This window comes from Anastrepha ludens, chromosome 6, assembly GCF_028408465.1.
Source record: "Anastrepha ludens isolate Willacy chromosome 6, idAnaLude1.1, whole genome shotgun sequence".
Taxonomy (NCBI): Eukaryota; Metazoa; Arthropoda; class Insecta; order Diptera; family Tephritidae; genus Anastrepha; species Anastrepha ludens.
In genome coordinates this window covers 47,658,070-47,684,702 of record NC_071502.1, presented here as the reverse complement: position 1 = coordinate 47,684,702, position 26,633 = coordinate 47,658,070, and the positions used below count along the sequence as shown (strand labels likewise).

The window sequence follows — 26,633 nt, the reverse complement described above, 5'->3', positions numbered from 1 at the left end:
TCCAAGCAGACATTTTGTCCTTTTAAGACTTACGAGTTAGACAGAGCGTTTTGCAGACCCTGGAGTTAGCATTCAGAGAGCACCTGCTATTGATCACCGCGGTTGCGCTTAATTCAATCTCAGGGTATAGCTCGTTTAGAGGAATGCTTATGTGCTCTACCACGCACGGAAGCTCAGAATCCTTCCTCATCTGCTATTTCATATCCCTCTACTCCAGAATGGTATAGGTCCCAACAAAATGTGGTGCGGTGCTGTGTTGGATAAGCGAGAGCGGCCACCTGCATTCTTAAACACATCTTTAATTTATGTGCACTGAGGCCAGTAAGGAGATCGTGTAAGAATTGGAAAAATATATACATTCTGTCAAAAAAGTACCGGGAATTGTTCAATAAAAAGCAAAATAATTGTTTAATCATCAAAATTTATTATGGCGCCTTCAAAATAGGCTCCGTGCGAAGCAATACTCAAATGCCAACGATTAGTCCAATCATCAAAGCTCCCTCTAAACGCGTTTGAAGAGATCTTCTTCAGCTTCTTCAGAGAATTCTCCTTAATGGCCTCTATCGACTCGAACCAGCGTCCGCGGAGTGACAATTTAAGTTTTGGGAAAAGAAATAAGTCACAGGTGCCTAAATCCGGACGGTGGTTGTTCGATGATATTTGTCGAGTTTTTGATCAAAAAAGAGTTCACAATATGAGACTTGTAAGACGGTGCGTTGTCATGGTGCAAAATCTATTGCAATATTAGTTTTCTTTCCAACTAATGTTCTTTATTTGCCGTAGAACCATTTAGAACGAATTTCGAGATTCCAAGTGCTTGACACCATGATAATCAAAGAAAACGAGTAGCATGACTTTCACTTTTGACCAACTTTGACGTGGTTTTTGGGTTTCGGCTCATGTGGATAGCGCCATTTAGCCACCTGTTGAGTGGTTGACTGGTTTGCATGTCAAACTCATATACCCACGTCTCATCACCTGTTATGATGCGTTGGATACTCGTTGGGACCGAATTCACTTGCTCAAGCATGTCTTCAGCCACCTTCTTCCGATGAATTCTTTGAAAGAAATTCAACTCTCTTGGAACGAGTCGCATTGATGGTGTAAAAATTTACGAACTGATTCGTGTGACACGCTAAGGTCACAAGCCACCTCCCTCAAACTTTAAAGATGGTTTTCTAGCACAATTTATCTCACTTTGTCGACGTTTTCATTCGTTGAAGACGTTGATGGGCGAATAAATCAGGGCAAATCTTCTACGACTTCTCGGCCCTCTGCAAAAGCCGCATACCACTCGTAGCCTTATACCCATGTTTCTGATGAAGCATACTCGCCATAGGTTTTCTACAACATTTTCAATGTTTCGGCTCACGAAATCCCGTTCAAAACACAAAATTTAAGACAAATTATTTGTTCGATATTTTTATCCATAGTGAAAATGGTAGAGCACAGCTTTTTCTTAACTAGTAAACCCACTGGTCCTAATAAAGCCATAGGCACTCAAACAGCAATGTGTGATTCATATAATCATAACAAACCGCAAGTATTTAGAATCTGTCCAAGTGCACTCACCAACTCCATCTAAGCTGCCTTGCTTCTACTTAATAGCAGTGAAATCGCTTTACGCTAAGCTATGCTTTTTATTTTATTTCACATGTGTTTGCTGCTATCTTTTTAATATAGCCACATACATTCCAATGCTTCGCTTTGTTCATTTGTCTACTTACAAAAAAAAAAACGAAAAGAAAATTTGTATCTGCTTTGCATGCCAGGCTGTCAGTCTCCACCGCGCAGCTTAAGCGCTCAGCTTTTTGTCTGTGCGCAAGCATCAATTTAAGTTGCTTGTCAGCGTTTTTGTTACTCAAGTGACAAATAATTGATATTTGAGTGACATTTCCGCGAGTTTGTGATGATAGTCAATGGCTGCGGCTTAACGTTTGTGACTTAAGACTTTTTTTGTTCACCTATTACCTAATCTAGTACGTGGCAATAGGAGTTCAAATGCAAATGAAAATTCGAATGTTATTAACGAAAATTACACAGAGTCATACATAGGTAAGAAATTCCATTTCACAGCGTTTTGAAATGTTGAGGGAAATTAAAAATGTGTTCATATACAAAGTGGCGCAAAAATAATCACCCTATGATAAGTTGAATAACACTGTGGAACAAATTCAGGTGAGCAAAAATTAGGTCCATTCTGAGAGTGGCGGGTGAAAATAGAGGCGAAATTAGAAGACCCGTATCGCGCCGTTTTTTTATATTAGTTCGAATTTTTTTTTAATCGGCCTTCGAAGTTTGCAGTCAAATGCCGATTTTCGGTATATTGTTTCATAAGTACCACAAAAATTTTCGAAACCAATTTTTTCAAAAATTGTAATTGTTGCACAGGTCTCTAGCAATAATTTGGCTTTTACAGATTGAAAAAATATCAATTAGTCGACGAGTTATAGCCAAAAAACCATATAAACAATTTTGCTCCGATTTCGAACTTCGAAGGCCGATTAAAAAAAAATTCGAACTAACATAAAAAAACGGCGCGATACGGGTCTTCTAATTTCGCCTCTATTTTCACCCGCCACTCTCAGAATGGACCTAATTTTTCCTAACCTGAATTTGTTGCACAATGAGGTCAAAATAAAGGTTTCTTTTACTGATTTTTTATTCAAAAACCAAATGGATGATTAATTTTGCGCCACATTTTTCTACTATATATTTATTCTCATTAAATTTTTTGATTTTCTTATAAAAAAAATTGTTTATGCTACAATAAAAAGTATATAACTAAAAGTTCAAAATTTTGTATAAAATAGAAAAAAACTAAAAAAAAATTCATAAAAATCTCATTTTTCAAAATTAAAAAAAAAAATTCTGGCTGTACAGTTTTATTCCCCTTTGAATTTTACTATAATAAAGCGCTAAAAATTCGCGTTGTTTTTTGATCATCTTTTTATTGGCGGTGTTATGCAGTCCATATAACGAATGCTCGAGGGTTTTCATATATGAAGAAAATGCAAAAGAGCGTCAGAAAAAAAAAAAGTTTAAAAATCAACGTGATTTGCTAGGCCTTAAAAACGTGCACAGTACTATATCAAAACTCAATGAGCTACAAAAACTGCAAGAAAAAAATTATTCTAAAAATTCTGATTAAAAAGTTTGAAAATATTTGGTTATTTATAAAATTTTCATAATTTTCATTACGTTTAATTTTTCTATAAAATTTTAAATTTTGGTTTATACGATTTTTGTTAGACAATAAGTTACTCTTTTGTAAAAAAATAATGAGCATTAAAAAATAAATAAGCAAATAGTAAAACCTGGTTAAAATGTATAAAAGCCGCCCATTACACATTTTTTCTTTTGCGCAAAATAAATACCTACAAGCTTTCTGAATTTTCTTGAATGCATTTAATGCTAATTCATTAGTTAATCGGCAAAAGGACTATAAAGCTATTCAACAAAGTATTCTACTACCTGCCATTTTTCACCGCGATAATCACTTCACAAATCGACATAAAAACAGGTTGATGGCAGTTAAAGCGGGTGAAGTGGCGAAAAACAAATATAGTATTACTTTATTTTTACTCGTGGTTTTGCGTATTGAGAAGTGCCTTGAAGACTCAAAGATTCATTTTCTTGCCTAATTTAAAATTTCGCAATCGAGCGAACTGAATTTAAAGAAATACTGAAAACAGTGCAAAAAAATGCGAGGAGCAAAAATAATCAGCATTAAAAAAGCACTGCAATTATTTGGTTTAATTTGAGATATGAAAGCATAATTATGAATAATAGCAGCGGTGGTTTTAAGGCAGACACAGAGAAAGAAACTTCAAATGAAAAGCGGACTGCCGAGGCAAAACTTTAATGAACTGTTATAAGTTGCAAATTATGTGTGGATTTTCTTGTTTCGAGAAATACGTGCGTATCAAAGAGAAACAAATTCCTACGCAGAATTTCGCATTGGATTTATGTAGTCATATGTGAGATGAATTTTTTAATATTTCATAGTAGTTTGGACGAATATTTATTTGTGGTACAGGGTATATAAATTTTCTATGAAGCGAAAAAATTAGCTAGGAATTTTGTAGAAAAATTAGAAAAATTCCACAAGTGATTCATTTCGATTACTCGGTTTTAATTATAGGTTTCAGAAAAATTTTTCGTACGCAGTTTTATAGCTTATTAAATTTGAGTATAATGAAGGCTAACGTTGCGAAAAAATTCCGTTACTTTTTATAATTTTTTCCTTTGAGACAGATGCGTTGCTTTAGAATTTCTAGTTCAAAACCATGGAATTGTAATGAAAAGTCCGCGAAGCTTTTCAAATTGTTGTACTAAGTTTGAAACGTCGATTTTTAGTGGTTTTTAAACAATGCACTATATTAAAAAAAAAAAAAAAACAGTAGTACACATTAATGAACAAAAAACAGTAAATAGTTAAAACTGGTAAACATTTTCATGTTCTATCATTTGCCGCGGTTGTTAAACCTGAAAAATATTTTTTTAAGAAAAATGTCCGTTACAAACCAAAAATCTCCTTCCATGCCAAAAAAAAGTTTGGGTGTTTTAATGTTAACAATTACTCGTAACTTGCAAATTTCTATTTAATCCACAATTTCATTTTTTTTTAAAGTCGACTTTTCTGAACGAGTGTAGTTCATTCGGTTAAGCGAAAACAGGCGAGCCCACAGTTAAAAAAAAATTACGATTTTTTATACTGAAAACAGCTACTCTGAATCGCATGGCGAATAAGTCTATAAAACGAGCATTCGTTGGATAATTATTTAATTAAAGCGAAAATAATACTCTAAAAGAATCCAGAAAAAAACCATCGTATTGCAAGAATAGCAAGCCATTGATTATGAATGAAAGAATCAGAACTGCATTGAGCATTCCAGTTTTAAGAGTTGCGAAGCTAAACTAGGTGGAGCATCTTATAATAAAAAAGAACTTGCAATTTTTTTTTTGTTTGGAAAGAATAGTATACAGTTTTCAGTCTTTTGAATATAAAATTTGGACAGGAAAATCAAAATCCGATCACTCCTTCTCGTTGCCCACCCCTTCAGTAGACGCCCATGAAATTAGATGAGCATTTTACTCCATCCCAAACATTATTTGTACCGAATCCATAGTTTCAGTCTACTACTTTTATTATTGATCGTACATAGTATTGAGAATATAGAATAAATTGAGAAGAATAATTGAATTATTAAACCTATTTAATTTTCTTCCAACCATTTTGTCGGAAAAAGTGCCTATCTAAATAAAAATATGTTTGCTAGCGACTAATTTATGATAGTTTGGGATTCAGAAAGAGAGCCATCATTAATACCATGCCGAATTATTACTGCTGTGACCGCTGTAGCCGAATGGGTTCGTGACTACCTTTCGGGTGTGCGTATATTGGAATATCCGTGCATGAACATCAAATAATAGAAAAAGTTTGTTCTAATAGCGGTCGCCCCTCGGCTGGCAATGGCGAACCTTCGACTGTATTTCTGCCATGAAAAAGCTGCTCTTAAGGGGGTCTTCTGGTCTCGAGGCCCTGAAATGAAGGGTTTTTTTGGGGATTGATTGTGACAAATCCTGTGAATATTTTAAAAAAAAATTTTTTTTATTTTAAAGGTACATGTCTTGGCTTTTAAAAAATGGTTTTGACTTTGAAAAAAATTAACACCCGCGACCTTGAAATGGCGTTGAAGACGTCCACCTCCAAACGAAACAGGTCTCCATTTTGGTCACGGTTTTTCCACCTGGGTAATCAGAAAGCAAAAATTAGATATGCGTTGTCTTCAGAGTTGCCCTGGTTAAGTTTTCCCATGACAGATTTTTTTTTTTAATTTTTTTTCAAAAGTTATGCAACAATTTGCAAAAAAAATTTTTTTTTGCTCATTTTTTGAACTTTAAAAGGTTATAAAAATGGAATGAAAAAAAATTTCAAAAATCGTACACGGGGAAACTTAGCGGTAAGTTTTCCGAACCTTTTAAGACCAAAACCATTGAAATCGGAGTATAACTACTATGAAAAGTGTGACCAAAATGCTTAAAAAACACGATTTTCGGGGAAACGCGTTTAAAGATAAAGTTTATGATGAAAACGGCCGGAGGAGGGTACACTTCGGTGCCCAGAAAAATGTGAAAAAATGCGATTTTCAAAAAATCCTTTCTGTGGCGTATTCTCGCATACACATACAACAAAATTATGCAAAAACAAAAAATCGATTTTTTTTCGCTGGAGACCAGAAGACCCCCTTAAAAAAAAACTACATTTGCCGTTCGAAGACGACTTAAAATTGTACGTCTCTCCATTTTTGGAACAACATCAAGACGCGCACCACTAATAGGAGGAGGAGCTCGGCCGAACACCGAATTATTATTTATTTTATTATTATCACTTTCTCTCCCACATTTATTTGTTTGGAGAGCGTGCCTGAAGCTTGATCTCTACCAAATTTCATATTTCTGCTTTTTGAGATAATCTAAAGCTATATACGAAATTTCATTGAAATCGGAGGACTTTTACTTTTTCTGCCCACTAGAGTAGGGGGTGCGACAGTTGCCCAATTTTTACCATATTTCAGATTTCTCCCTTCGGCGTCAAATGACGGACTTATAACCAATTATCGCAAAATCGGAACACGTTAACAATTTTTGGCCGCAGCTTATTTGAGATCCCGACGCTGTTAGGCCCTGTCAAACATAAAAAATTTCAACGTCGCTAAAATATTTATTTCGAAGTGAAGAATCTTTTAAAAAATTGCTTTCCTTTTTTCTGCAGTGATTTTTTCTATTTATTTGGAAAACTTATTTATTTGTATACGCTGCACAGTTTTTGTTAATTTTCCGAATCAAAACTAGTTACGATTCTGCATGCATGAGAATGCCACCAGATTCGAATCAATGCATTTTACTGCATACCAGTTACGATTTAAAAGCCAAGAACTTGTGAAAATGATTTTATTATTATTCGTCTGACCGCTTCAAGGCAGACATAATTGCCGCAATGACGCGGTGAGGAATATTTGCCTATCACCGGTTGAATATCTAGATGATCATACGTTAGCACTAAATTACTTATGACGATTGTCTGCAGGCTGACTGCGCTTATCATAAAACAATCATTAACAAGAACAGGAAACTCATAAAAAATTACTGCTGTGGATACATTCGTTAGGAAACCATCAAATGGCATAAGTAGATAAAGTGAACTGCTGAATAATTGTACAATAAACATGCTGCAAGGCAAGCAATTGTACGCAGCTCTAGGCAGCATTAGAAAATTTAACATTCTTCTGCGGTGTTTGTACTTTTCTGCTTCTTTTGGTCTCTACTATTCTCAACACTTTTAATATAAATATACTTTTCTATCTACATATTATTTACTTGCTTATGCTCGTATTCCATAAGTTGTTGGGGTAGTGTGCTCGAGGCGCTGAAGTGTGGGTGTGCGGTGTTTGCATTTCTGAGAAATTGAAAGTAATAAAAAGTCTATTGTATAATTTTAATTGTTGTCTGTAATTTTAATACGGCAGAAGTACAGTTATTTATACTAAACGAATTGTGCTTTTTGCAGAGCTCTTATTTAAAATTCCAAAGCAGTACATGTATATATGCGTATGTGCATATTTTTTTTAATACATTTATTAGCTGTTAAATGCACGTTCAAGTTGCTCGCTTAAGTCTTTTGTTTGCAGCGTATTTACTTACAGATGTAAGTACATACTTAAAAGTCCACAACGTAGCTGCTTGTGAATTCTACTAGGAAGTGTAACTTGCGACATAAATTCATATTTACGTTGCTAACTTGTTCGCCTCAGCACACTAAAACAAATTTATTTCCTTTATGGCCTTATTGAAAGCTTCTTTTTTCCATGCTTTTTTTTTTTTTTTTTTTTTTTTGTTTTCATTTTGCAGGAAATCTTTTTGTAAACTTTTGCATATAAACGCTCATGAAAAATGAAACGTTGTATTCTGCAATATTTTCTAAGTAGGAGCGCAATCATAACTCAGCTTATGGCATACTCGTAAAGTACCTATAACTTAATATGAATTCAGTTCAATAAGCTCTCCGTTGACTCGCTACGCTATTCTAGCATTATTTTGCCCTTATATGGTTGAAGCGCTATTGTTTAATACACAGCCTGGATGACTTTCAAATGCACGCATTTTGCATTAATTTAAATGACATTACTGCAGTGCAGTAGGAAATGCTGATTGTCATACAGCGGCGCTGATATAAATATGACACGAGCATGGCAATTGAGAATGAGATCAAACGGAGTTGCTTCGAGCATTCTTTTTGTTTGTTTATGGAGTAAGGGAATAACTTTAACATATGTGCGACTATTTTTTTTGTTGCAGCATAAATGGACAATGGAGAATGGAGTGCTTTGGAACTATATTTCGTAGCTATATCTACTACTCATAATAGTACAAAAATCCTGCTATGAAACTGGTGTGGAAAAAAAAGATGCTTAAATGGGAAAGTGTTGGGTAGTAGGTTAACTAGTTCCTAGAATAGCGTAGAATAACTATGACTTTTAGTGCCCTATTCGCATCTAGCTCAACGCGCCGGTATCGCTTTCCTGCCACTAAAGTGCCTTTTAACTAATTATTTTCGAATTTTCAACCACTTGTCCAAAATACTCACTACCTATTCAATTGTTTTTAAGGTTCGTACTGCCCAGAAATACTCGAAAATCGAGTTTTATATTACAATTTTCCAAAAAATGGAAGATAGAAGGAAAAATCCATTAATTTTAAAGAGGAAAAATTCGTCTTAATTTATGTACCTATAACCAGAAAGTTAAATGAAATAAATTAAGCAAGATTTTATTTCACAGAAAATCTGGAATGAGGTACGCAGTTTCATAGACCATTCGGTATAGTAGTAGTATAGTATAGTATGGCTCAAAACTCTCGATGATTTTTAAAAAAATTCTCAACACCTTGAGTGGAAATAATTATCAATAATCAAAGAAAATTTTGCGCGACTTTCAACTTGCACTTCGTTTAAAAACTTGCACTAAAATTTAATAGACTATAAAACTGCGTATGCAAATTTTTTCTTCAGAGTTTAAATCAATTTCAAAATGTAAAATTTTACGAAATTTTTTCGACCTTTTATAAATCTCTTACAAAATTTGGAACAACCTATTATGGCATCTATTATACAACACAAAAAATATATTTTTATAAAAAATAATTTTAATTAAAAAATAAATAAATGCATAGTCGGAGCTTATATGCGCGTGGTCAGAAAACTGGTTTATTACTTTCTTAAACTTGGGATGAGGCTTTGAATTTCGTGTATTATAAATTTTGTCTCCATTTTCATACAAAAGTAAAAGAAGTTCCATCGATTTGCACTACATTTCCCGCCATAAAATAATCAGAACATTCACCCCGCTCCAATGTTGTCAAACGCAAACGATTTGCGCTCCAAATTTACATTTTTGCATTATGCAAAATCATGTGCAAAACCGCGAATACCAAATGCAACTTAAGCTGGCGCAATATCAGAAACGACGGCCGGAAAGATGAGTCGATAGGCCATTTCAGCGCACATTTTCGTGAATTATGCTCAAGCACAAAGTAAAGGAAATGCCAATATTAGAGTAAACACAAATAAAATGAGAAGCTCAGCATTTGCTGCCGAGGAAGAAGCAAATTTAGGGACTCTGCAGTGCAAGTGGGTATGCACTTAAAATTCAAATAAAAAATACAAGGAAAACTACTGATGGGGGAAAAATAAAGTAAAAAACATCAAAACTTTACCAACAAATAGCGATAAAATAAAGCAATGAGTTATCGCATTACTCGCCACAAAATGCGCAGGCTACCTTCTGATTGAGTTGAAAAAGCTGACATGCTGAGGTGTGCGCAAGAGCAACACCCGATTGCGGCACATATTGGTTGCACAGTGTTGTGCAAAACGTAAGGAAATAACTTTTTTTTGCAGAACAGCAAAAGTCATTTATTATTTAACAAAATATTTGTTTCTGCTTTTCACTGTTTACTTTTGTTTTTTTTAATTTTATATTATTATTATTAATATATATTTTTTATTTTTTTATCACTGTTGCGTGTTTATCACAATTTTTATACAATACTCGGAAAAATAGTTTGACGTCTTACTTACGAAAATGCAGCTATTTTTGGGTAACTATTAAATGTCCTTGAAACTTACCTAGAAAGAAAAGAAATGCAAAAGGAGATGGTTAATTAAATTTTTTATGAAAGGTGGAAAAAAGTTTTAAAGCACAAGGCAATTAAAAAATATAAAAAAGTCAAACCTTTGGCGCTATACAATTAAATTTTTACATTTAAAACTTGAAGAAAAAAATATGTTTGTATAATTGCTAAGCAAACAGATTTATTTAATTATTGTCGATTTTAAAAAATCGGAAGTCCCGAAGTATAATATTTTACAATAAATGGCACAAAAAAATTGTCACAGGTCTTGCAATTTTTCAAGCTTTCACTTTATTGCATTTAAACTGAACGAGGTACTGAATGGCATACGAGAAGTGCTCGAAAAACTACGTTAATAAATTTAAAATTTTCATTTCCATTTCCATTTTTTTTAATTTTCTTATTTTTGTGAATTTTATAAAAAGTTTGGAACTTTCCTTTATAAGATTTTTGTTAACAATACACTAGGTTTTTAAAAATTAGTTAAAAATTTAGCCTGAAATGTATTGGAAATATTGTAAAAATATAAAGTGACTTAATTATTTGAGCTCAACTGTATACACATATTCTCATTTTGATACAGATAGTGCGTAATTAAAAATTATTTTTATATTTCTTTTCATAACACCCTAATAAAAATTTCAGATTCCGGACACTGCGCTGTTCAAGCCAACGAACGGCTGATGAATTGGCGAGCTCTGACTGAAGCGAACGTTTAATTAGAGCGAAGCCCCATTGCAGCGGGAATAGCCAGTAAATAAAGCGCATGAGAGCTGTTGGTGCGGCACCTGCAAAACAAGCAATTGTGTCCTGGAAAAGCTTGGCACGGTGGTAGCAAAATCTGTTCACAAATGGAGAAGAAGTGAGCTGAGAGTCGTAATAGAACTACTCGTAATTACGGAACACTATTCAAGGAGACAACCTCTGGCCACCATAGACATCATCAACAATCCACTGTGCACCTCTTGTTTGGAAGTTGAGTTCAGAGGATTCTCTCAGTCGCTGTTCGGTTTTCGTCGGATTTCGCGGTACATTATTGGGCCGGATGTATTGAGTTACATTCTCTTTCCCTCGACAAACTGCTAAGATTCTTAAAAAATTCTAGGAAGTTTGCAGAGAAACGATTAATTGCCACCCTACCTGTGTTTCTAAATCCCCTCTTTGGGCCATAAGTACAAAGTGCAACATTGATTGAGTGCTTAGAAAACTTCCGACCATAAATAATTCCATGCCAACCTGCTATAGGAAGGAAGCTGCTAAAATCGGTTGCAACGCACTCACTGGGCTGTTTAGAAGCTCGCAAGCGGTACTTCAATTAAAGCCCCGCAGCAGTTCACAACGGGTCGCTTTTGTATGCCTCATAGTCTCGAAAAGCTCGAGCTTAAACACGGGTTTAGCATTAAATAAATTAAAAAAAATAGCTGCGATTTAAACCACCCTTGGCAACATATCTCTTTCTTGCATACATTAAAAAGTAACTAAAACTTTGCACAAGACTGCAAGTTTATATATATGCTGGTATGGCTGTGTGATCGTACTCACATTTCTTCGCTTAGCGCTGCTGCCTGATGGCTGTCAATGAACAAAAGCCCAAAATGAAGAAATAGTTTTGCAAAATATCAAAAAAAAAATTCTCAGTACTCGCACATTGAGGTGAAAAAATGCATCTAAATCACTTAGCCGTCTTGCAAAAAGGTAGTGCTACAAGAATTGGCAAAGTGTGCGATCAGTTACGAAATCGGGTAACATGAGCTTCACATGCGTAACAATACAATGGAACAACAAAAACAATAAAAATCAAAGCAAAGACCACGTTCGGCAGGATGTGGCCATTGCGGACCCATTATACTTGGCTGCGCGCAAAAGCGCATACGCAACAATTGCCGACCAAGCGCGATCGGTTACTGTTTGTTTCTTCCTGCTTGCCCGTCGTACTGCGTGTCTTTTGTGTGTAAACAAAAGCAAGTTTCAATTTCAACTCAACTGACAGTGGAGTGGCACGTAAGCATACATATACACATACACATAAACACACGCACGTATTCACATACGCATGCGCGTATTTGCAGAAGAATGCGTGCACTATGTGCTGCCTTTGGCGTTCGTGTGGGCCCTGTCCATTGGGCGACCTATGCCTACTGAACACAGCCGCTTGTCTTGTTCGCTGTCCATTCGCTTCGTTGCCTGCTTGACTGCTGCCCGTTGTTGTTTCATTCGCTTTTGTTTACTTTGTACACAGTTTGCAATTTCAATTTTGCCACCGATACCCAACGCCGCTATTGCTGCTGCCACTGCCCCTGGTTCTTTCTCATCCAACTCATCCAATGTGTACATTGACTTTTGTTACCTTTCAACCTCTTACGTCTCCAGTGCCGTGTTGCATGGCGGTCGCTTTTGCCCTGAAGGGTAATCAATCATTATTTTTCCTTGTTTTCGTTTTTTGCAAGTTTTTTTTGCACTTTGCGGTTTCTGACTACTGTTGTTGTACTTCCCGAATACTCATCTTTCTCAAGCACTGAGTCAATTTGAAACTTGCGACTTTCATCACCTCACTTCTCATCTTCATTTGGCTAATTTAGTAAATGTGGTCGCCATTCAGCAGCGGCCGTTCATCATTCACTCCCATTCGTACGTTGGTTTATTGATTGTCTGATTCGTCGTTATTCGTTGGCTCGCATGATTGTTTTATTTCTTGTTTGGTTGCGCGCATTGTGTTGGTTTGCGTTGTGTTGAGTAATTTAAATTGACAATGCGTCGCGTGAAATTACTTTTGACAAATAAGTGCGATTTTTGAAATTCATGAGATTGGCTATGGACATTGAGCAATTTTTTGTGGTTCAGTTTAAGTGTTGTTCGCTCTTTTAGAATAAAAACAAGAATATATCGTACGATCGTAGGGCAAGAAATGGTAAATTAAGTTGTAGGCACGTCAAGGAACGAAACGGCTCATGTTTATTCAGTTAAGCAGAGGTACCTTTTGTATGGAAACATTTCGAATACGTACATTTTGTCAAAAAAGTACCAGGAGTTGATCAAATGAACACAGAGTCATAGTCATAAGATATATAAGTCCAGCGTTCAACCACATTTTAGTTAAAACAAAATTAGGATTTCAACACAGATTTTAAAATTTTGTCACCCACGGATATGTATGTTAAAACGAGTTTCTTGCCGAAATGAAAACGAAAAGATCTAGTCAAATAAAAGGAATACATTTATATATATACGAGTATAATTGGCGCGTACCTTCTTTTTGGGTGTTTGGCCGAGCTCCTCCTCCTATTTGTGGTGTGCGTCTTGATGTTGTTCCACAAATGGAGGGACCTACAGTTTCAAGCCGACTCCGAACGGCAGATATTTTTTATGAGAAGCTTTTTCATGGCAGAAATACACTCGGAGGTTTGCCATTGCCTGCTGAGGCCCAACCGCTATTAGAAAAATGTTTTTATTAATTTTGGTTTCACCGAGATTCGAACGTTGGCTCTCTGTGAATTCCGAATGGAAATCACGCACCAACCCATTCGGCTAAGGCGGCCATTTACTCCGCAATATAAAGAAATAATAATAATAATTATTTGGCACTTAAACCCTTTGCTGGATGCTTGGTCGAGCTCTTCTTCCTCCTATGCTCTATGTCACCTCCGAACAGAAGATCGTTTTTTATGAGGAGATTTTTCATGCCCGTAAAGAGCTCGGACTTTTGCCTGCCGAGGGGCGACCGCTATTAGAAAAAGCTTTTTCTATCATTTGGCGTTTCATGCCCAGACTTCCAAACCAGAGCACTACCGAATGATAGTCACGCAACAACCTATTCAGCTACTGCCGCTGTAAGTATTTTAATTACCATAGTTCATCCTGTGTTGACTGATTTTTATTTACATTTAGAAATGGAGAAGCAAAAATCAACAAAGAACAAATTTATAACCTTATTTTAACAAAAAAAATCCCGTTCGCCTCATTTTAAACTGTATTTTTCGGATGAAATGCATTTTAATTTCACGAAGGCAGAGCTAGTAGAGTTATGGGATTGTAGGGTAGAGGGCAGAGCACCTTATCCTATAATCAGTCAGACCTCATTTGCACACAGTCGCTGAAAGGGCCTTATTCTCACCCAAAGCCTCACTTTCCGCCTCTGGCTCCATGCCCCACATTCTCTAAAACCATGTCGCCTCATGTGCTAAACCTGACGGAGGGTATCTAATCTTAGCTACCACAACTTATTTATGTTCTTAGATCAGAAAAAGAAATTGCGCGATTGATGGATCATGGTTATGGAACACGGATGCACCAACAGGCGAACAGTATAACCTTCATAAACCACGACAACTCTCAATCCTGAAGCCTATTTGGCAAACTTAAAAAGGAGTTTGTTATAAGCACAATTTAATCGTTAAAACCGGTTTTTTAAGTTCTCTATGGCTGACCATAAATTTTTTCATATCCTGTATTGCCTTTAAAGAATGTAGATTATAATCTTGGATAGTTTGAACAAAATTACATGAATAAATTTGAAAGACGGGTTTTCCCAGTTACCGGAAAGGTCGTCTTAGCTAGTTGAGAGCATTTTTTAGAGTATTTCCGATGAATTTGATTATATGGCATGGGGTTCAAAACAAAGCCGTTTTCGAGACATTGGACTTTTAAAGGACTATTAAAAAATTGTATATCCGCTTGGTTTTAAATGTTAATGTTTAAATCAGAGTCTTGGATTTTTTTTTTTTTTCAATTTTTAGTTAAAAAGTTAGTCAGTTAGTAACAGTCGTCGATAAGACATAAATAGCAGCTTGATAAAGTCTTGAATTTACAATTCCTCTCTAAGTGACTTTCTCTAATTCACGTAATTGAATTTTGTTTGTATTGTAACTACTTTACAAATTATTTTAAAACTAGTATCAAACTAATCGTCTTGAGTGCCTTAAGTACCTGGGGTGCCTTTCCCGATAACACTGTATTACTAATATGGCTGTATAAGTAAAGTGGCTGTATGCATTGCTAGAAAGAAATAAAATTAATTCGATCTACTAATGAATGGAGTATTGGCACATTCATTGACGCTTAAATTTAATTAAATTAAATTAATCTTTGGGGTATGCGATTGAAAAATCTCATTTCTTCTTAATATGAGTTTTAGCACAATTGCTCCAGACAAAACTTCCATGCAAAATTATGGATTGAAATATAACTGTTGCATTTATTACTTTGTTCCTATTAATACAGGGGCAGATCCAAGGAGGGTAATAGGGGAAATTTCCCACTCCAAAAGCTATCGGACTCATAAATTACTGATTATGATTCATATAAGTTGAGTACCAAATATCGAATTTGATAAAAAATTGTCCCTCCCAAAAATGACCTCTGGATCCGCCCCTGATTAATAAGTTCAGTTTTCCAGTTTATTAACAGATTTAGGGCTATGTATATGGGGCCATATTGAACTTGATGATTATGCAATCTCAGGCCAGACAATCTCCGAAAAGTAGTTTTGGGTCAAGTGCTATCTTCAGATATTTAACTCTTTGGGGACGGAGCCGCTCGACGGGCGAGCGTCGCTGAGGACGAGAGGTATTGGAGTGCACAGTAAAGAAAATAAATACGTTGAACGTTGTAAAAACTAAGGGTTTATTTAGATCGCTTAGCCTTCGTGCGTAGGATAAAATAAAAAAAAGCCTGCTGGATCCTCTGGCAGTGACTCTGAGAGACTGAATCGAAGAACTGAAATTCGTTCTGACTCTACCGTCGTCTCGCATCGTAAGGTTACATTATAAGGAAGATAAGACTTCATCGCTCATGGTCGCTTGTGTCTTTGAATGAAAACGTTACTCTTTTACTATACCTATGCGTGTCTCATCACTCAGAACGACATCGCGAGCCTTGCAGCTACGAACTAATTTGGGCAAAACGGCTTGGGCGGCTATATGCCGACACTCGTCCCCAAAGGGTTAATATTGGAGGATTACTGCACCCCATTATTGCTCCTTCTCCCTTCTTCTTCTGAATACTGTGGTCATGTAACACGTGTGTTTGCTTGTCACTTGACCCTCATTTACTGATATATGACGAAAATTGGATATTCCTGATACAGATTTTGAGCAATCCAATGAGGAAAACTTAAGAATTTTTCAGTTATTTCGAACTGAAACGTTTTTTGGATACACAGTAGTTGTTGATATAGGGAAATCATTCGTATTCCATATGACCTATATCGAAATCGATAGTAAAAGTAAGCTTGGGTGCAAATTATATAATTAATATCAAAATAAGAGCAGTCTGCTAATTGCGAAGCTTTCACTGTTTATTTATTTTTTCATTTAATTATTTGTTTGTTATTAGTTTTTTTATAAAACTATATTCCATACTACAACAAAAATCATATAACTTAAAGTTTCATACTTTGTAAAAATTTGAAATTCAAAAAATGTTCATCAAAATTTCAAATATTAGAAAAGTTACGAGTAGCAATGATATACCTAAATCCAAGTTTCCAGCTTTGTGGAGAATTTTTCGAAAAATTTCGTGTATGCAGTTTTTTTTAGCCCGTTAAATTTTGCTATAATAAATAGCAAGCACCTCTAAAATCGAATTCACTTTTGAAATTATGTTTTTTTTTTGACAGCAGTCTTGCGCATTTTCTCGTTTTAAAAAAAATTCGAGCATTCGTTGTACTCGTATACTCGGAGGTGACCACTCTTCTAATAGCTTGCAATTTTTCAGATTATTTATTAGTCAAATTGAAAACTAAAAATACTATATAAGTATACTAGGGCTCGCAACCAAGCCTCGGATTATACTTTCTGATTAAATCACTTATGTAAGTAAATCGACAGCTACTGTCTCGGTGAGATTTAAGGCGACCGACCTAGACAAGTGTATTTGTAGTGGCAAGTGGGCTGTCAGTCTTAGGCTTGTAGCTTTGATCTCGACAAATTGGATTTCACACATCAAATTGAGAAACGATAAGTGCCTCCAATAGAGGTCAAATCTACCCTGCAAGTGCCAAACCCTAGACGATATTGGGTGCTTTCTTTCATATAAAAAAAAGTCAGGTATTCGTTACATGGAGAAAATTCGCGACCGCTGGCAAAAAAACAAAATATTTTCAAAAATTAATGCGATTTTAGAGGCCCTTAAAACGTATACTTTATTACAATATAATAAAATTTAATGTGCTAAAAAACTGCACACTCCAAATTTTTCGGAAAATGCTGACTAGAAAATATGAAATTTTGATGAAAATATAAAAATTATAAAATTCGCACAAAGCTGAACTCTTGGATCTATGTGGTTGTTTAAAGAAAAATTAACTATATTTACAAAAACAAAATGTGGAAATTAAATACGAAACAAATAATTGTCAAAACGTGTTAATAAACCCTTTTGCTTTAATTTTTTAACGCCCTGTATATTTCTGAAAGTTATAGTTCTCGCATATAAAAACAAAATTCATCTCAGAAAAGGTTTGGTACAACTTATCAAGTGGCATCACAGGTCGGTGAAGAAGTTCGTTTTAAGCTCATGAAGAATGTGTGGCGCGTCAAATCACTCTTATGATCAAGGGGAAAATTCTTAATATTTCAAATCTGCGTTACAAATTATGTCATATACTTCTAGAGCAGCATATTTTAAAGAATGGGCGCTCTTTGGTGATCGTTCTCAAAGCATTCACTTACTTGCCAAATTAAATATTTACATAAAACGAAAATAACTTAACCACTAAAACTTACTCTTCACTCCCTCTTTGCTGCAGATGAGCTGCCAAATTCATATCTCGCTCACAGGTGGCGCTCTTCTGTAATGGCGCTGGACGCGACGCTGACGTCGTGTCACCCTCCGCTTCCGTAAAGGTAAAGCTAATATCAGTCGGCACATCCTTAAACGGTTTCATGCTACGTGGCAAACTGCGATTGCGCATATTCAGTTTTAGAAATTGTAAGTCGTTCTCGTTTAGCTGGAGTTCATGTGACGCACCACTTTTCTCCGCGCCATCATTTACTAAGCCATTAAAAGTTTCATAATTACTTTGCTTCTTCTTCTTAGGCGGTAACGCTGGCTTCGGCTCGTCCGCCTCGTATTGCATAGAGCCACACTGCTCAGGCGTTGAGGGCGCCGTCGGCAAATGTTGCCCGAAATCCACTTGTGCGCCATTCTGCACATCCATTTCGAACTTTTCTTGCTCCAAATAGGAACTATAATATTTGGATATATCTTCCATAGTATTGGTTGCATATTGCTTGCCACGCACTACCAAATCACCCAAGTGATCGGCGTCGATGCCGAAAAGAAAGGGATCATCCAAAACAGTGACTCTGGCATTACCTTTGGTCGCTTCGCTGGCGTTTAGGTCATTTGCTTGTTGTGCGTTTTTATGCCGCTCCTTCGACGATTTTCCACCCGCTGCCGACTCACCCACTTTACTCACATGACCGCGTAGAGAGCGTAACAGCTTTTTGCCGCGATTTGTTGCAGACATCGACGAAGTGGTTGACGATCCGACTGCTGAAGTGGTGTTCGTTTGATATTTGGAGGGAAAGAGTGGTACTGGCGGCGCTTGTTCGTCACCTTCTTTACTTTTTTGCTTCTTCTTTTTCTTCACCAACAGTTTGTCCACCTCGGGATTATGGTTTTTACTCATATCGGCGCCATTGATCGCATCTGCTAACGCGGCTCTTGTTGTTGTTGTTGTTGCGTTGGCATCTGCTTCGTCTAATTGCGTTTCGATAAAATCGCCTGCCACTATATCGTAGTCAGCGGTCTGCATGCTGCCACTACAACCGCTGTCCTTGCCACTGTTCGTCTCATTTTCGTTGTCGTTGTCGTTGTTGTGGTCGTTGTCCATTTGGAAGCCAGTGGTAACAGCGCCGCCAGTAGAGAGAGCCAGACGTTGCGCAGCCGCTTTGCTGTAAACTTGACGGTAGTATTTCTGTTGGTCACCGTATAAAAAGCAGACGCGCCACCATTGTTTGCAGGCCAGCAAATTGGCGGTGCGCGGCACCACCGGCACCGGTTCAATTGATGATGACATGTTCTCCATGTTGCTGTGACTGACTATTAGGGCGATGAGCGTATGTATGTATGTATGTGCATAAGTATGTGTGTGAGTACTTGTTAAAGTTGTTGCTGCTACTATAATATCTTGCTTGTTATTGTTATTGCTGATGTTATTTGTTGCAGTAGCAACTTCGGTGTGTTGCAAGTATATCGTATCAGCAATTACTGTTGCATACTTTTTTATATGCAATTTTTTGTTGCTCTTCTCGAACTTCAACTTTTGGTTTAATCTTACTGTTGTTATTGTTGCATACAGTTTTTTATCAGCTACTTTACTTTATTTTAAGATACACAAAATAATTGAACTCCACTTTGTTTTTATTGTACTTTTTTGTAGGTCGCCTTTCTGTTGTCTTGAATTCTGCAGAGTCTTGGTTTTTGGTGTAATTATTTCATTATATTTATGGGCCTTTGTCCTTGTGCTCCTGTTTATTAACACTGCATTGATTGTGTTTTCCGTTTTTTGTGGTCGTCAGTATTTATTATAGAGCCTAAATAAATTATGGTGTGGTTAAAATTTTAGTATAGAAAAAAATGTAAGCTACCCCGCTTTGGTATCACATTTTCTCCTGCCACAAAAACATTTGCTTCACTTCACCAACGATGAAAATCAATTCGTTGCCGTCTACTAGATAATTAATTTAGTTCATAAGTAAAGCGGATTACTTGTAAGTAATATAATAGAGCCGAGTCCAAATCAAAACTTGTTTTCTAACTTTTTTCTAAATGAAAGTCGAAATTTCTATCCCAGAAAGTAAAGTAATGGAAATTTTTTTCCAAGTAAAGCCGTGTCGTTGGGGATGGAAAATATAAGATTAAGACCTTTAGTTGGGAAATCGTTTGTATGTAAACTACAATTAAAGAAAGTTACAGTATGTACAATCGCTCAAAACGCAACTATGGTAAATTGCGCCAGGGGTACACATTAACCTTTTTTTCCTTGTTCACTCCTCTCGGGGGCGTAGGGCCTTGACAAGACTCAGTCTTGCATTGTATTCGTTAATTTATTTTGATTTCTGACAGGCTAGATGATTAGCCTACCGCTACCAGTCTTAAATAGTGGGAATGCCCACCTGTCGTTGCTTAGAAACAACGCCTTCGCCTTCGTAGTGCTTGGAGCGCTATCTGTGTTTCACCTTTTTCTGCCAGAAGGATCGTACAGATGGTTGAGGGCTTCGCTAAATTTGACGTGTCTGCGCTATTACCGCGGTTGCCCGCTTCCTCTTGTGCGGCTAGCGCACTCCTTTATTTATGGAGTAAAACTATCACCGTAAGAAACAAACTCAATTTTCTAGCTGTTCAATTTTGCCAAAAAAAATTGTAATTATCGGTTGGCTAGAAAATAATAGGGGTTTCTCGCGCTGATTGATTTGTTGTCAGAGAAAACTAATGGCGACGTTTTAGCGAAGCACACATTATTAGAAATTCGTAGCAAGGAAACATTTTTATCAAGGAAGCTGAGTAGTAAAGTCCTCTCTCGACGAACAAAAATAACACTCTACAATGCTCTTTGCTCGTTGGCGAAGACGAATATCGCAGACGATGGAACGATGTCATGCAGCTCATCGATGGCATATGTATGTACATATATATATATGTATATATAGCCCTATATCTATATATAGCCATATGTCTATATATGTATATAGCCCAGCGAATAAAGATCCAGTTTTTACGTTGGCTGGGTCATGTCGTCCGAATGAATACAAACGCTCGGGCTCTAAAAGTATCTATGTGGTAGCAGAGGAAGAAGAAGACTTTTTCAGTGTTGGAAAAATCAAGTAGAGAAGGACTAGGACTCGGTGTGTCCCACTGGCGCCGGTTAGCATGAGAAAGAAACGACTGGCGCGCTTTGTTAAACTCGGCCAAAATTGAGTAAGTAATTACGAGGAGTGCCTTTTATATTTCAAGATTTGGCAACCCTGGTGTTGCAATCTGGAAACTGACAGCTGTATCGCAAAGTCTGACATTTTTTGGCTTTTACGTACTCAGAACGTTTTGAATTACCAGCGCTATTTATGTTGTATACAGTAACTTAAAAGATTCATCTCGGTCCAAAAATGGAATTAAATCGTGAACATTTTCGTGCGATTATTTTTTACAACTTTCTACGTGGATTAACTCAGCAACATTGCATGGTTGAACTTAATTCATTTTTTGGCGATGAAGCCCCATCACCAGTGCTTACCGATGGTATGATGAATTCAATCGTGGTCGTAGTTCACTCCAAGTCGAATTTCGTGAAGGTCGTCCAAAATCACTTGTTGTTCCGAAAACCATTGATGCTGTGCGCGAACTGATATTGCAAGATCGTCATGTGACCTATGGTGAAATTGAGACAATCTTAGGCATTAGTGGGACCAGCATACATTCAATATTGCATAAACATTCGACTGTCAAAAAAATTTGTTCGCGTTGGATCCCACACAATTTGTCAATCGCTCAAAAAAAGGCTCGTGTCGATTGATCGAAGGAAATGCTCAAAAAATACGATCGCGGGGCTTCGAAACACGTCTATGACATCGTGACAGGTGATGAATCATGGAATTACGCGTATGAGCCCGAAAGTAAACAGCAGTCGACTGTATGGGTGTTTCAAGATGAGCCAAATCCAACAAAAGTTGTTCGCGCACGAAGCACTTCGCCTGTTTTTTCGGAAAAACTGGACATGTCGCAACCGTACCACTAGAACAACGGAGAACAGTAAATTCTGAGTGGTACACAACCATTTGTTTGCCAGTTGTCTTCCAAGAAATTAGGAGAACCAATCGCCAAAGACGGATCAGTCTTCACCAAGACAATGCGAGCTCTCACACATCGGGTCAAACAACTGCATTTTTGAGCACCCAAAACATCGAGTTAATGGGTCATCCGCCGTATAGTCCTGACTTGGCACCGAATGACTTCTTTTTATTTCCGTACGTAAAAAACAAACTGAGAGGTCAACGTTTTTCGACACCTGAAGAAGCGGTTGCGTCATTCAGAATGCATGTTTTGGAGGTACCTCATTCAGAGTGGCAAAAGTGCTTCGACAATTGGTTCAAATGCATGGAAAAGTGTATAGATCTTCATGGAGAATATTTTGAAAAACAATAAAGTGATTTTCGACGATTAAAATTTGTTTTTGTTCTCTAATCCCGACATATAAAAGGCACCCCTCGTATAGCGCCAATTAAGAAGAAGAGACGTTTTTTTATCAGAAATGGAAAAAATATTGTAAACTAGGCATTTGGAGTAATTTAAAAGTTTACACTCCAATTACATTCACGTTTAAAAAGATAAGTTGGCACAGATTACTTCACTTCCCATTCCTTTATTTTATAAGTAGGGGAGAATGGGGAGTTGTGAGACATAGGGAGTTGTGAGACTTTGTTACCGTTCCGCATTATTCATTTGTTTACATTCGATTTTAAGTGTCAACAAGTGTTCTCGATGCGATCTCACTTTTCAGCTAGCATTGGTCATATTTACACGCATTCGACGCGTCTCTCCAGTTATTGTGTTTTGGAATTTCTCGGTAAGTTTTTTTCATCATTTGTTTTGCGATACATTCGATCAGTTGTTGAAGCAAATTGCAAATGTTAATATATACAAGTTATTAATTGTCCTATTAGCTTTGAATTTACACTTTCACTTGGGCATGAACGTTCGATGTGTTTATGACTACGCGGCCATTTATAAAAAAAACGATTTGGGGAGTTGTAAGACAACAAATGTGTGGAGTTGTGAGACACCGTTTTTTTCGACGTTTTAACGCATCTTTCATAAGTACCTCGCAATATTCATGCATTGTTTGTACATATATCATGAAATTTTTGGTTAAATTTGAGTTTTTATTGTTTTTCCGCTTTTAAAGTTAAGCAGAAAGAACTCCATTCATTGCAATGTATGCGATCGAGCTGTACACCTAAAGTGTGCCAATTTACTAACTGGTTATTATACATGTTCTCACTGCGAATCATCAGATTGATGGCATTGCATTTTTTATACACTTTCTTATAACAATTGTCTTTTCTTTTTTATGTTTCATCTTAATAAAGAACTAACAACTAAAATAAGTCATTTTTATTGATTTAAACCATGGTGTCTCACAACTCCCCACATTTTTGTATTTTGTATTATATTTTATATTATTATATACAATTTTAATTTTAAGGAAAATTGTAGTTTTGTTAAAAAGGCCATACCAATAGCTTCCAGTATTCATTGACTAAAGATTCCATCGTTGACATATGCAGAATATTAAGATTTTGAGTAATACGGGTCCAAAAACAAAACCCGTCTCACAACTCCCCATTCTTCCTTAATCTTATACTATTAAAAAACAAGTTAAAAAAAGACGAAGTTTTCTACCTGGCTATTGCGTGACTGGGCATAAAATCGACTACGAACTGGCAAGTGGAAGTTCATCTGCTGCTTCCTTTGACCATTCACGCCCTTTGCAGGCCACTGTTTAGAAAGTCAGCTAGCGCATGGAGACACTATTTTGTTGCACTTCTCATGGATAATACGCAATTCTACCGTAGCCCAATTTTTCAAATCAAATTATAATTTTTCTTTTTTTCTTTAGCTTCTATTGGAGCAATGAGAGTAAAATTGGTTCCAAAAAATATTTAAAAAAATTTTAAAAATATTTTAAAAATATTTTTTATTTAAAATATTCAGAACAATAAAATATTTAAAAAATTTAACAAAATATTTTTTTACTATTTTGAACAAAAAATTATATTTAACGCAAAAATATAATAAACAAATAACAAAACGAACAAAATAGCAACAAAAAGTGTATGCACAAATCACAAAACAAAAAATTTAATAAATAAATACAATATTTTGAAAAAGTATATTTTATCCCAAACAATTGCGAAAAATTACAAATCAAAACAATTTACGAAAATATTAAAACGAACCCAACAAAATTTTTTGTTTTTTTTTTTTGTTTTCATTTTTTCCCCTTCTGCGCCGAAACTGTTCTCTTATTCCTTATATCCATATTTTCACTGTAGTTATATTTATAGTCACATTCTGATGCCAAAAAGATGCATCTGAGTCAATGAAGTCGTCCAAGTGTTTTGTTCATCGTCGGAATTGTTTCTAAAAGTATGTTTGTTTTTCTACTCAAGTCTGCAAATAAACTTATTTTTAAAAATCGCTCCTCAAAAAATTAGCTCTCAGAAACACTAACTGCCATTTGGTGGTACGTTTCCCTACATAATAGGGAAATATTAATGTTTGCTGCATCTTTTTAGCATCAGACTGTAACTATTTATAAATATAACTACAGTGAAAATATGGATATAACGAATAAGAGAACAATTTAGGCGCGCAGTTATAGTAGTAAGTTAAAGTACACTTTAGTATTTTAATTTAATTTTAACTTGAAAGCAAGTTTTATATTTTATCCCAACTTTATCAACACTAAATAAAAAACAAAATACATAAGTTCCTATATGAAGATAAGCAACTAATTAGTACAAATGAAATTTAATACATTTAAGATATAAGACTTGAACAAATATCATAATTTTATATGTAGTTTTGCATTTGTGAAAGTACTACCGCTGCTATTAGATTATAAGACCTAATTTGCTGAATATCATTGTATTAAGATAGATTGCAAATAAAATATTTACACAAAAAAAAAAAATATTTTATCCGGCATGCTAGTGTAAGCAGCTTTTAACCAAAACTAGCAAATATGTACCTGACTCGGTCATTACGATAAAGTATATACGAGAAAGGAGAGGGAAACACCTTTCATTTTATTGAAAAATGTTAATAGTCAACTAAAAAATTTATAAATTTGATTAACGAAAAAGCAGTGCTTCAATCGGTTGAGCCATTTTGATTTATTGGTTTTGCCAAATACCTTTTTTGGCCTTATCTGCCAAAAGTCACCTTTCGTTTATATTTGTAGAGCTGTGGGGATTTAGAATTTTTTTGTTTAAGATTGTTGGAAGTTGTATGCAAAAGTCCAATAAAAGTGAATATTGGTGTGAAATAACACAAATTTCACTAAATAATAAGCATGCCACATTCCATTACATTAACCTGAAAAATACATGAAATCAAAGTAACATAAATTTTCTAGCACTTCAGCTAAATTCTTTCATGTTTTTTTTTTTTTAATTTTATTAATGATTTTTCCTTCCGGAGGGGATTTTCACCTTGAATATTATTTTTAGATTGAATCGATAATGACAATCGAGTTAATGATAAGCCAATCGCAAATGTGCTGTTAATGGAAAATGGCTAATAGCCTCTAACTTTTAATTGATGGCCAATATTTGGCGATAGCTTGGTCGAATGGCATGGCAAGTAACAATTGATACTTGCACTTTGTTTTTACTTCATTTTTTATGCGCATTCTTCTTGAAATTTTCAAACTCACTATCAAAACACAATTTCAATTCAAGGCAACACAAGGCACGCAACGTGAAGTATCAGTGCCTGATATGAGTATACACCGGCTGGCTGGCTGGCAAAAGGTAAAAACTCAACTCAAGCAGGCATCATTGTCGATCCAGCCGATCAATTGATAGTGTCAGTGGATGGTGTGGTCTCAGCCGCCTGTTGATTACAAGTGGGTAATCAAAATATACACTTGATGGAATGCACGTACATGGGCTGATGATTCGATCGCCTATCAATGGCATTGTAATGGGGAAGAAGCTAGCGTAGAAGAAGTTAATAACAAAAAAATCGCATAAACTGAAAAAATAATAAAAGACGTGCTATCTGTAATTGAACTTGGTAAGAACCGATTCTATTACACAATGACGGTGTTACTGGTGACCGCAGTGAGGCAGCCGCTATCTCCGTGCATCAATCTGCAAATGCATTAAGTTGCGCATGCGCGTTCTATGTACAGTCCAGGCTGCGTGACGCATCTAAAACGTAAGTTGAGTGCAAAGAGTGAAGACAAATAAGGCATAAGAATAATAAAAACTAGCAGCAACAGTAAATAGTGAAAATAGTAAGATTAGCAAGGTTTCCCGTGGTTGGTAGCAGGCATGTATTGCATAGCAACTTGTGTATTGCAGCTGCTATTTATGCCAAGCAAAAGAGGGTAGCCTAATAATAATGAAGCACAGACAACGAGTGGCTGACTGCCTGACAGCCAGACTGCTAGACTGACTGATGGCCTGAGAGTTTGACTGACATGCCGAGTAAATGGTTGCAGCGGCATACAGATATAGCCGATGCAACATTGCGTTCGAATAGGAGGCAGTAAAGCGTTAGCAAATACGGAAGCATTGGCGTACTAAAACTTCATTGAGTAGCAAATGCTGCACTTCATTGAACTGGCTCATTTGACTGGGGTATCTATTATTCTACTAAATTTTTGCACAAACAAAGATTTGTTTATATTATTCGTATATATGTATGGATGT

At 36.0% G+C, this 26,633-nt stretch overlaps 1 protein-coding gene across 2 annotated transcripts in view; it reads right to left on the bottom strand.

The window, feature by feature from the left end:
• LOC128865727 (protein prickle) overlaps positions 1-26,633 on the bottom strand; it is a 191,857-nt gene that overhangs the window by 113,950 nt on the left and 51,274 nt on the right. For both annotated transcript variants that reach the window (XM_054106020.1, XM_054106021.1), the window contains exon 2: positions 17,916-19,730. In XM_054106020.1, the coding sequence (XP_053961995.1) occupies positions 17,916-19,222 (1,307 nt within the window). In that variant the 5' untranslated portion in view covers positions 19,223-19,730. The remainder of the gene's footprint in view (positions 1-17,915; positions 19,731-26,633) is intronic.